Raw genomic sequence first — 13016 nt, 5'->3', positions numbered from 1 at the left:
CTTCTCGGAGGGTAGCCTATGTTGTCAATCGGAGATTTCGGTACCCGGCCTCTTGCAGATTATGAATTCTACCCGCCGGGTCTTGAATTCCCCTTCCCGGGCTATGCTCGCCTCAAGGAAGAGGCTCTGATTCGATTGGATAATGTCCCAAAGGAAACTGTTAATTTTCCTAAAGAACAGGCACAGTCTGTCTTGGTCCGCGTGTTCAATGAGTGGGATTGCTTGAACACAATGATTACGGCCTACAAAAGTTCATATACTATGTTTGTGGCCGACAACCAGACCCCTACCCCATGTGCGACCAAGATCATAGAGACGGTCTTTCAGGCTATCAAGGAAGAGAAGCCTTTACCTCACCTCAGGGAGACCGACTTACCCTCCCTTCTCTTTCCGGGAGACGGTGAATGTTGGCGGAACGCCCCAGCTACCTTCTCGGTAGGTAAGTTGAGCCCGGACTGTGCCTCGACGCAGTTCAGCGAACAGCCTCCCAAACTCCCGGTGTCTCTCATTAAATTGGAATGTGAGTCGAGGTGTAGATTCAGCAGATCCCTTAATTCAGTTGCCCTTTCTGAATTGACTGTCGCCACTTACACCGAGGAGGACCTCCTTAAGGCCCTCACTATGTCGCTTTTGCAAAACTTTATGGCTGACGCCTATGCTTTTGCAAATGCCAGGACCCATTGTCGACGACACGTCCTATCCGAAGCCACGATTAGGGACGAACCTAATAGGCTCATCAAAGCTCCAGTCTGGGGCCCAGATCTTTTCCCAGGGGACTTAGTTAATTCGGTCCTTAGCGAGGCAGCTAGAGCCAACCAAAACCTCAAGGTTAGGTGGGGCCTGGTTTCAAAGAGGAGATATGAGCCTACTAGTACCCCAATTCGAGGTAGGAAGAGATTGAGGTCCTTCCAATCTTCCCAACTCAGGCAACCTCTGCAAGTAGTTCAACCAGTCTCAGTCCACGGAAGAACTACGTTCCTTCACAAAAGATCTGCTACTAATGAATGCAACCCAAAGTTTACGTCGCTCAAGATTTCACGGACGCTTGTTCAGCGTGCCAAAGAAAGACTCAGACAAACGAAGAGTAATCCAGGGCCTGTCTCGTTTAAGTTCCTTCACTCGTTGCGACAAATCCCCTATGCTTACCGTCTCGCAGGTGTGGACCTTACTTCCCCGTGGGGCCGTCACCACCTCCATCGATCTTACGGATGCCTACTATCACGTTCCAATAGCAAGGCATTTTCGTCTTTTTTTGGGCTTCAAGCTAGGCAAACAAGCCTATGCATTCAAAGTGATGCTATTGGGGCTCAACATACCACCCAGAATCTTCACCAAACTAGCAGAGACAGTAATTCAAGAGCTTCGGACTCAGGGGATACAGGTAGTAGCCTATCTAGACGATTAGCTAATCTGGTCAGACAAGGCCCAGATTTCCCGCGTAGCAAAGAACAAAGTCCTCACCTTCCTTCGGCAACTGGGATTCCAAGTCAACCTCGAGAAATCCCGCCGGGTCCCACAGACCAAGTTTCAATGGTTGGGACTACAAGGGGACCTGTTCACCCATACGCTGTGCCTCCCCAAAGCCAAAGAAAGGTGATAGAGAGGAATACAAACCAATTTCTCAAGGAAAAGTTGACCTTCCGAAGGAGCCGAGAGTGGATACTAGGTTCCTTACAGTTCGCCTCCGTGACAGACGTCGTCCTGAGGTCCAAACTCAAGGACATAAACAGAGTGTGGCGCTCCAGAGCAACCACAATACGCCGAGACAGACGTGCTCGCCTTTCCCCAACCCTGAGAAAAAGTCTACAGACTTGGACGAAGATCAAGAATCTTTCCAAGTCGGTTCCTTTACAACACAAGAAAGTCCAAGGGTTATGGTCACCGGTCTTACAACAAATGCACGTCAACGTCCTAGAGGCCATGGCAGTTTTCCTCACTTTAAAACATCTCAATCCAGCCAGGAATCCCCATATCAGACTGGTTCTCGACAGTGCAGTCATAGTACACTGCCTCAACAGAGAAGACTCCAGATCACCCCGAACAAACCACATTGTGTTGAAGTTTTTCTCCATGGCGGCAATGCACAAGTGGCACCTGTCAGCAGTCCATCTAGCAGGAGTCCGGAATGTGGTAAAGGACTTACTTTCCCGGACGACCCCGCTAGAGTCGGAATGGTCACTAGACAATCGATCTTTCCAGTGGATGATATCTCAAGTCCCGGGTCTCCAGGTGGATCTGTTTGCGACGGAATCCAATTGCAAAATAGATTGTTACGTAGCCCCCAACCTGGACCCTCAGGATTATGCCACGGACTCTATGATTCTAGATTGGAATACCTGGAAGACGATTTATCTGTTTCCTCCGGTGAACCTCCTGCTGAAAGTTCTGCACTAACTCAGATCCTTCAAAGGTCAAGTGGCTCTCATAGCCCCCAACTGGCCCAAGAGCAATTGGTTCCCCTTGTTGCTAGAACCAGGTCTCCGCCCTTGGCGGATTCCCAGTCCGATGTTATCAAAGACAGTGCAAACTCGCAATGTGTTCGCTTCCTCAAGGATTCTGAATGCCCTAACTTTATGGACTTCATGAAGTTCGCAGCCCAATGGGGTGCAAACATCGATCCTTTGAATGCTATTTTCCTGGAATCTGAAAAAAGGGAATCTACTCTCCGTCAAGATGACTCGGCTGTCAAGAAATTAGCTAAGTTTTTGAAAGATTCCCAAGTTGAGAAAATGACGATGAACCTAACTGTGACATTCTTCAGAACTCTCATCGAATCTGGCCTGAAAGCCAATACCATTACTACAATCAAGTCAGCCTTGAAAAAGATCTTCCATATTGGTTTTGACATTGATCTAACGGATTCATATTTCTCATCCATTCCGAGAGCTTGTGCCAGACTAAAACCTTCAACTCGCCCTAGCGCAGTTTCCTGGTTTTTGAACAATGTTCTTAAGCTAGCCTCTGACACCTCAAATGAATCCTGTAACTATATGGCATTGTTAAGAAAGTCACTTTTTCTTTTGAGCCTCGCCTCGGGCTCTAGAATCTCAGAATTGTCAGCCTTATCTAGAGACCCTGGTCTTATAGAGTTTCTCTCCTCGGCTGAGGTTCTTCTCTCTCCTAACAAAGTTTTCCTGGGTAAAAATGAAGACCCCCAAAACAGGTGGTCTCCCTGGAAGATTGTTCCACTTCCTCGGGATCCATCCCTGTGTCCAGTTATCACCCTGAAAGCCTACTTAGGTAGAACTTCCACTACAACCACAGGGCCCTTATTTATTAGAGAACACGGAGGAACTATTACCCTTAAAGGAATTAGACAACAAATTCTTTATTTTATTAAACAAGCTAATCCTGCATCATTCCCACATGTCCATGATATTAGAGCTGTGGCTACCTCAATTAATTTTTTCCACCATATGAAATTTGATGAGCTCTCAAAATATATGGGTTGGAAGTCCCCTACAGTTTTCAAGCGCCACTACCTAAAACCTTTAGAAGCTCTTAGATTTGCCACAGTAGCTGCAGGGAATATAGTTCCTCCTGAAGGTACTGAGTCCTAATCACAACGTCTTGCTCTGTCCTCTTTCCCTCCTGCCTGGCTTACCTGTTGTTCCTACCTGTTTTGTTACTATACAGTACACCCTTATGGTGTATTATTTTATTATTCAAATGTTCAATTTCACGAATTGTTTTCATTACACTTGTTCTTAATCCCCGAGCTGATTTTATTTTGCATTTGTGATTACCAAGCTGGATTCCCACTATTCATATCTGTTGCATTTTACCTACGGGTTTCATTATTGATTGTTTCCCATGTCTTTTTATCACTGTCATATACATGTTGATCTATTTTTACGGGTTTCCACATCCCTCTTTTTTCATATTAAACTCATCAGTTCTGTTATTTTGTGTTATTCCCTTCAGGTAGTTAGCCATATTGGGTCCCCATTCTCTGGTACGATTTCACTGGGCGGCACGGGTCGGAGCCCAGAAAAGGGATTTTGACGTAGGAAAAATCTATTTCTGGGCGAGAGACCCGTGCCGCCCAGTGAACCCACCTGTCCCTCCCTAATTGGGCCCCAATCTGGGGTGCTAAAAGGAATGACGTCACTGGCGTGGGATTGCTAGTAGTAGTAGGATGTTGAATGGCACCTCGCTGTTCGGGGATTTTGACAGGAGATATCTAAATGGTGCGAGGCCTCTGGTTGTGAATTATCACGCCCCTGTATTATATCGACACCTTATATAGGTGAGCGAGCTGGGTTCAACCTGGCATTCCTATGCAATTTTTTCTCTGGTAATATATAGCAGTTATATACCTTAGAAATGGTGCTAAAGGAGCATTTCACTGGACGGCACGGGTCTCTCGCCCAGAAATAGATTTTTCCTACGTCAAAATCCCTTTTTGAGAAACACATTAGGTCTGTGTCGTCTTCAATTGCACCAAAAATTGGCTCATTGAAGAAGTCTTACAAGATTTTCGGTGATCAATCTATTCTGAAGAAGTGTTTTAATTCTTTCATTCTACCTTGTTTTGAGTAATGTTCTCCTGTCTGGTGTTCAGGTGCTGATTCTCATCCTAATTTGTTGGACGGAAACTTACGGTCTATTAAATTTCTTATTCCTGAACTAGATATTAATCTTTGGCACCATCGTTCAATTAGTTCATTATGCATGTTGCATAAGATTTTTCATAACTCTGACCATCCTTTACATTTAGATTTCCCTGGACAATTCTATCCTGTTCGTAATACTTGGCAGGCAGTTAATTCTAATAGCCAGGCCTGCTCCATCATGAGGCTCAATGCTATACATTGTTCTAGAAGTTCCAGCTGTTACCAAGTTGTGGATTGATCTTCCTAATCGGGTAGTTGAATCAGTAGAACTTCAAAAGTTCAAAGTTGGAGCAAATGTTTTTATGTTGACCAGGCTGACATGAGTCTTTTTAGTTTATATATGACATGTCTGTTTTTGACGTTAGTAATAGTTTATATAGGACATATCTGTTTTGATGTTGTTACTGTTTTTAGAATGATTTATTGTTAATTTATTCTCATCATTTATATTTTTCCTTATGTCCTTTCCTCACTGGGCTATTTTTCCCTATTAGCGCCCTTGGTTTTATAGCATCTTGCTTTTCCAACTAGGGTTGTAGCTTGGCTAGTAATACTGTAATGATAATGATATGTAAAATGGTCAATGCAAGGCTGATGTGGTACCTTGAAAAGAAGGGTATTTTATCACCCATTCAATGTGGACCCATCCAATGTGGATTTAGGAAAATGCACTCAACAACTGATGTGTTAATACGACTTGAGTCGTCTATTTGTGAAGCCTTTGCTTCCAAACAGCACCATGTAACAGCCTTTTTTGACCTTGAAAAGGCATATGATACTGCATGGAGATATTGTATACTTAAAACCATTCATGAATTGGGTTTAAGAGGAGAGCTACCACTATTTATTCAGTCATTTCTTTCACATAGTTTTCCAAGAGAGAGTGGGGGAAACTCTATCAGAGAGTAAATGTCAGGAAGAAGGAGTTCCCTAGGGTAGTGTGCTGAGTGTGACTCTATTCGCATTAGCAATTAATGGGATATCCTCAGTCATTCCCCAAGATATCCTCTCTACACTTTGTGGATGAACTCTCTATATCATTTGCTGGAGGTCGAATGGCAATGGTTGAGAGAAAACTACAACTCGCAATTGATAGAATTATTTATTGGGCTGATATGAATGAGTTTTAAGTTTCCAACAAGCAAAACTTCTATTGTCCATTTCTGTCGTATCCGGGAATTACATCCAGACCCTGATATATACATGAAAGGACAACGGATCCCATGAGTAGGGGAAGCTAAATTTTTAGGATTGATTTTCGATTGTAGGTTGACCTGGGTTCCATACTTAAAGGCATTAAAAGGCAAATGTCTTGAGGCTCTGAATCTTTAAAAGTATTGTCCCATACATCATGAGGGGCACACCGTATAACTATTTTAAAATTATACAAAGCCTTGATTTTTTCCAAAATTAGTTATGGGTGTGAAATATACTCTGCAGCCACCCCAAGCCAGTTAAAGATATTAGATTCAATACATCATGCTGGTATTAGATTTTCCACCGGAGCGTTTAGAACCTCGCCTATCCCAAGTCTCCTTGTTGATGCCAGAGAGTTGCCTCTAGACCATTAACGAATGTCTTCCATTATTCGTTATTGGTTTAGGTTACAAAGACTCCCTAATTCTTTAGCCTTTCAGACTGCAAGCCTTGTAAGGCACTCAACATACTTTGAGTTGCACCCAAAATCTCTTCAACCTTATGGCTTTAGGGTAAAACAATTATTAAACAGGGTTGATATAATTAGAGGTAAGGTGCTTCCATTTAAGATATCATCAACCCCTCCGTGTAAATTACCAGAGATATCTTTTTGTAAATATTTTATTGGTGTTAAGGAAAATATGACTGACTTAGAAGCTTGGTCTCTTTTTATGGAACATTTTGAGGAACATGAGGAATCCACTTTTATATATACTGATGGCTCCAAATATGATGCTGGCATTGCATTTGGAGTATATAGTAGTTCTTTTAACTGTAGAGGAACACTTCCTCCAATATCTTCCATATTTATTGCGGAATTATATGGCATACTAACCGCTATTGAGAAAATAACATTAAAAGAGGAGGGCAATTTTACCATTTTTAGTGATTCAAGAAGTGTCCTTCAAGCTTTAGAAGTTTTTAATTCTAGTAACCCTTTAATTTTAAAGATTTTAGAGTGGCTTTTAATCATTGGCCTGAAAGATATAACAGTTCGATTTTGCTGGGTTCCGGCCCACGTAGGTTTGTCTGGAAATGAAGAGGCAGATTCACTGGCAAAGAGTGCTGCAGCAGAGTTGCTACCAAGAAGGTATCCCATTCTTTGTAATGATTTTTTACCAGCAATTAAGAATTTTACTTATAACAATTGGCAACAGCATTGGGATAGTTCAACTGAAAATGAGATGAGAGAAATTGTGATTGTTATATCCCCTTGGAAATATAATGGGATGCCACGAAAATGGGAGACTACTATTGGTCACACTCGGATGACACATGAGTTTCTGCTGGCTTGCCAACACCAACCATATTGTGACAACTGTTTAATACCCTTGACTGTGAGGCATGTGTTGACTGAAAACCCCACTTATAGCACAGAAAGAAATAGATATCTGTTAGAGGCTCGGGGTGAAGATGGCAGGTTCATCCTTGCCAAGATCCTTGGACATAATGTGTTGTACAATGATAGTGGCATTTTTAAATTTACATCAGAAGCAGGTCTTCGTAATGCTATTTAACTTTTATAACATATTTACTTTTCTGGTTTTAATTGAATATTCTTTTAATCTTTATTTATAATAACCGATATTGGCGATAATGACCTTCGATGTCAGGATGCCAAAGAACTCCAAATCAATCAATCAATCAATCTTCCCTGCAGCACAGGTCGAAGCAGACACAGAGAAATGGAGGAAGAACACCTAGGACTATCCTCCATCAAGCTGCGTCCTTCTAACAACTGCACGCCTCTACTTTCAGGCTCAGGAAGCCTCGCAACTGCCACACCCTTGTAAACCTGCACATAAGGAAGGCACCTGCCCTCAGGTCTCGATCCTGAAAAAGACCCAGAACCAACTGTTTCAGTTTTGCCAATTCCAAGGGAGAAATAGAGGTAGAGGATGAAGACTTCATTTGAGGGAACAATCCTCCCATGATGCCACCAGCGGGAGGATATCCACAAACCAAGTGGAGGAGATGGGGGGTTCTATGGGATGGAAAGTTGGGCATTGAAGGTCCTTCGGTCCAGGCACCTCCTCCCATTCATCAGCTCTCCCGCTCTTATTCCACCACCAGCAATATCTCTTATCTTATCAGCAAGGGTCTTTGAAAGACCTGGCCCTTCAAGCAAAAGTCTGGGGCATGTTGGAGAATGGCGCTCTCCACGTGGTTGACAATGTCTTCCCAGGCTTCTATAGTCGACTCTTTCTTGCAAAGAAGGTTTGTGGAAGTTGGAAACCTGTCATCTGAGCCTTAAACAGGTTTGTGCAACAGACTCCATTCAAGATGGAGATGGCGGCAATGGTCAGGCAATTGATGAGACCTTTGTAGTTCATGATCACCAGACTTTAAGGACACCTATTTCCAAATTCCAGTCCATCCATCCTCCAGGAAGTACCAACGGATAGTAGTATCCGGCATTATTCCAATTCCGGGTACTCTGCTTTGGCCTGTCGACAGTCTGTCAAGTCTTCACGAGGATTTTTACTGGAGTATCAGTGTGGGCACATGTCGACGGTGTTTGTCTCCTTTGTTATCTTGACGATTAGCCATTTCTGGCTTAATCGGAGGACGTCCTTCTCCACCAAGACAGACTTCTTTCGTTTTGCCATTATATCGGGATGGTTTATCCATCCCAGGAAAGAATATCCCACTTCTGGGAGGTAGCTTTGCCCTTGCTTTGTCTAACCCACCTGCCAGCTCATCAGTAACAAAAACTACTAGGACACCTGTCATCCTTAGAACTCCTAATGCCTGGTGGTTACTATCACCTCCAGTCTCTTTAGTGGGAGCTGAAGCAGCATTGGTTCCAACACCTAGACCATCTCCTCTTACTGGTTCCAGTTGGGGAAGAGTCCTCAGAAGATCTTCGGAGATGGTTAGACAAATTGATCCCCTCGAAAGGATGGCCACTGTTGAATCTACCTCCGGAGGTCTTGCTCTTCACGCATGGATGCTTTCAAAGAGGAGTGGAGAGCTCACCTCCATCAGCATTTGGTGTCAGGACTCTGGTCCAAGAAAGCACTTTTGCCCTCTTCTCAGAGGTCATTTGGTGGCGTTGATGAGCGACAATACCACCGTAGTGGCTTACATCAACAAACAGAAAGGCTCAGTGTCACTACAACTATGCCAGCTGGCTGTAGAGAGACTTGAGTGGGTGGAGCTCAACTCGATTGCCTGTACAGCCCGCTTCATTCCAGGCAAAAGGAACATTGTGGCCAACAAGCTGAGCAGGAAGACACAGGTACAGTAGTTGGTTCCGAATGGTCTCTATGTCCTCGGTTAGTGATGGAGAGCCTGACTTTGTGGGGTTCTCCTACAGTTGATATTTTTTGAAACCTCCCTAACTGCAAACTTCCTGTGTACTGCTCTCCAGTTCCAGATGCAGAGGCATTGTTTGAAGACACATTCCAGCACCCATGGGATGGCTTCAACGCATATGCTTTTCTGCCATTCTGCCTGATAACCTCAACACGAGTCTCATAAGTCCACAGTGGCTGCAGATGGAATAGAACTCGGACCTTCTACCTCTACTGGCAGAAACTCTGAGGGAGTTGCCCCCTCTCTCCATCCTGTTCTGCCTACCTCATGTCCAGATCTTTCAGTGCAGTGGAATCCTTTTGGCTTCACATGTGGAGGTTATCCAGCATCTCTCAGAGAGGCTTTTCGCAAGAGACTGCAAGAGAGATGTTACAATACCTCCGCAAGTTCTCAACAGCAGCTTATTAAGCCAAATGGGTATTTTTCTGGGGTTGGTGTCATGATAGAGGTTTTTTGCCTCTCAGAATGTCTATACCTGTGATCACCGATTTTATGTTGTATCCCTGCAAGAAGAAATTCTGCTTTATTTTAGCAGTGAAAGATTATTTCTCAGCCTTGAGTCAAGTCTTTAGACTAAAGGGGGTAGATATTTCTTTTTCAGACATGTCCTCGAGTTAAAGTTAGACCTCCATCCTGCAACGTTGAATTGGGCACCCTATGAACTGTTAAGGCAAGCCTCTTATAGAGATCTTAACTTAAAAACAGTTTTCCTGCTCGCTTTAGCGTTGGCTACATGGGTCAGTCAAATTTATGGTCTCTCTTGACGTCACCCATTCAGGTCTCGCTCTCCTTCGTCCCTGAGTTTATAGCTAAGACACAAAATCCTTTTATTTCTGATTCCAGATTTTCAACTTTTCAGATCATGAGCCTTAGTGAGTTAACCGATGATCCGGATCAGTTGATATTATGTTCTGTGAGAGCACTGAGGTGCTACCTTAAGCGCTCAACTGCTGTTAGACCTCACCTGCAACATGATTGCAGAACACAATTTCATTCTGGGTGAGTGAAGTGAATACACGAACACTCTCTCCCTCTGCTCCTTTCACAGGAAGAAAACAGGTAAAAGCTCACAATATCAGAGGCATTAGTGCCTCCTTAGCTTTTAAGAATAATCTCTCTGTGATGCGGGTATTCCAAACAGATGTTTGGAAATGTCAGACTATGTTCACTGCTCATTATCTGCAGGATGTGACCCACAGGTCCATGGATACTTTCTTCTTAGTGCCTGTTGTAGCTGCACAGTATGTGTTTCAAGCTACCTCGGGTTCTCTCACAGGACCATTAACTTTGGATAGAGGGCTAAGGTTACAATTTAGACTAAGATGAAAGTAAAGAATGACTGGCCTTTCTTTTCCCTTCAATCTTCCTCTCTTTCCTTGGCACAGCATCTAGAACCACGCCAGCTGGACTCAATTTGATTGTCAGGTAAGCCCCACTCAGCTTGTTGCTGTTCTGTACTCAGGTACAGAATTTTTCCCAATACTCTTTACGAGGGAGAGTGTGATGTAACCGCGCAAACCGATAATCATAAAAAGTTTGCAGAGAATGTAATTTAGACCCATCAAATGATTTTGACAGGTGTACGATTCAGAAATTTTTGGCTCAAAAACATCCTTGGAGCCAGTGCCGTGAACCCTCTGGTCCTACCTATCAAATTACTGTACTGGTACATATGGTGGACAGAACCTTAACTCCTTCAGCATCACATATGTCAGAGTTTCGAGTTCCCGGGATAAGTTTCAAGCCAGTTGGAATGTAGACTTCCTCCTGCCTAAGAATGATTCTCCTACAGTATGTAAAGTAATTTGTATCTTTCATAACTATACAAACCTGAGTTCTTCTCTTCATACTTTCCCCCAGCACCAACCCCCTAGAACATCCCAGCTGCTATCTAAGTGAGTTGTCAGTTAGCCAGCGATGACGGTCACCTCTCCGCTACCGGCAGGTAACTACCTATCAGTCGTTAACGCCTCGTTATAAGTTTTTAATTGCTTTATTCCCAGCTTCACTGTTATCATTCACGTATATAAAGGCCTCAGGTTTGTAGAGTTAGGAAAAATAAAATTACTTTTTGAAAATTTGTTGCATTTTTCAGTTGGCCCTTGATATTGAAAATGAAGCTTACGAACACAACCGATTATTGGATGGAGTGGGCAACGACTTCACAAGCAGTGATAGTTTAATGGGAGGAAGTATTAACAGAGTGAAGAACATTCTGACGTCTGGACGACAAAATCGAAAAGTCATGTGTTATATGGCAGGCTTTATTGTCTTGTTAATTTTCATGGTCTGGTTTTTTTCTTCGCATATTTTTAGTGGTCAATGAACGGGACATTAAATTAGATTCATTATTCAAGTATGACAAATCCCTTAGCCGTTTTATACACATTATTTGAAACCTCTATAATACATTCCAAAATTGAGTCTGAAGAGCAGAAGTTTTACTGAACCTTTTAATTTTTTTTTGTCCATAGGTTAAAGGTAAGCAGCTCAGTACACAAAAAATATAGAGCATAGTCTTAGCATGCCCCATGTGTATTTGTAGCCAGTCTAATGACTAAGAGTAGAATGAATACTATTTTATTAGGTTGGTAGAATAGAATAAACTAATAAGAACAGTAGAGGTACTACAGTATATTTATATAGTCTTCAACAAGAATTAAATTGGTTAGTAACATATAAAGAAAAAAAAAAGTGTGATCAACAAAAGTTGCTTTTGTCTTCTCCATATATAGTTTGCAGTGTTTCTATTACTTTGGCTAAAAGAAGTACCAAACAATACTAATTCATAAGAGCTTTGCATTCCCAATATATCTTGGGGAATTTTAATTGCATTTTACTATACAGTATTTGGTATCTACATTTTTGTGTTGTATTTAATGTTTATAAATTCCTCAAAGCATGCCAGCTGGTTGATTTTTTTTTGTAAAATTTACCTCATTTATCAATGAATGTTTGATCATGCAAAATTACAAACCATCACTCTAGAAACTGTTACTTAGGTTCATTAAAGAAAAGACAAACTTAGAATTTAGGTATCAAGAAGTTTTGTGTGATTTTAGAAAGGGGGTTGCTCCCCTCATGTGATATGTAATTCCAATTTCTTACTCAGTTTATACTTTGGTCACTCAAGTGATACACCTCACCAATGACTTTTGTTTCTTTAGTTTATATTACATTATTCATTTTATCTTATACAATGTACATTATATTATTTTGATGCATCATACCTTCATGTCACTGCTTATATCTACAAAACACGAGCTTTTGACGTTTTAGAAAAAATTTATGCCCTCCTCTCTTGGTATCACCTCTTGATCCCCAAAATCTCTGCTGCGGGCAGGGTATAATGACGTGTTTTCTTTCTAGTGTTAAAATGGCTACTGATCTGGTGATTGGTTTGTTCTCTTGAATCACTTTGATATCAGGATTACTCTGGTATGTATATTATTTTTTTTCCTTTACATGGTATTATTTTTATTATTTTCAGCATACTGTAATGGATTTTTTGCTTGTGCTAGCCATGCCATCTCCCTCATTGGGTAGGTTCAATAGCTACTTAGAAAGTAAACATTCAAAATTCAATTTAAAACTTTTATTTTCTTCTTTTGCTTGATAATTGTATCACTTAATTATGTTTAGTTATTTAATTTTACAGTTGATGTTAATTGGGTAGTTGTTTATTTAAAGCTCTATTAGGTATTGTTCTAATTACCAATATGTGATTCCCAGAAAGTTTTACTTTTGCAGCCATGTGACTGGTTGCATAATGTTAGGAGGAATAATCTAGTTTCTTGAGGAATGTTCAGTGTTTTTAATACTCCTCATTTTTGAGATGGAAGGTATTTCATTTTGGTATTTTGCTTTCGTTTTTAGTAAGTTTGT

General features: G+C 41.8%; 1 protein-coding gene across 2 annotated transcripts in view; it reads left to right on the top strand.

Moving 5' to 3' along the window:
- The window catches only part of Bet1 (blocked early in transport 1), a 269833-nt gene extending 257799 nt beyond the window's left edge, over positions 1–12034 (top strand). Inside the window, exon 3 of one of the 2 annotated variants that reach the window (XM_068373883.1) lies at positions 11227–12034. In XM_068373883.1, the coding sequence (XP_068229984.1) occupies positions 11227–11457 (231 nt within the window). In that variant the 3' untranslated portion in view covers positions 11458–12034. The remainder of the gene's footprint in view (positions 1–11226) is intronic. The other variant, XM_068373884.1, reaches the window with a different exon arrangement.
- The last annotated feature ends 982 nt before the right edge of the window (positions 12035–13016 follow it).

The sequence above is a fragment of the Palaemon carinicauda genome, chromosome 5, assembly GCF_036898095.1.
Source record: "Palaemon carinicauda isolate YSFRI2023 chromosome 5, ASM3689809v2, whole genome shotgun sequence".
NCBI classification, from domain to species: Eukaryota; Metazoa; Arthropoda; class Malacostraca; order Decapoda; family Palaemonidae; genus Palaemon; species Palaemon carinicauda.
This window is presented reverse-complemented; position numbering and strand designations above follow the sequence as displayed.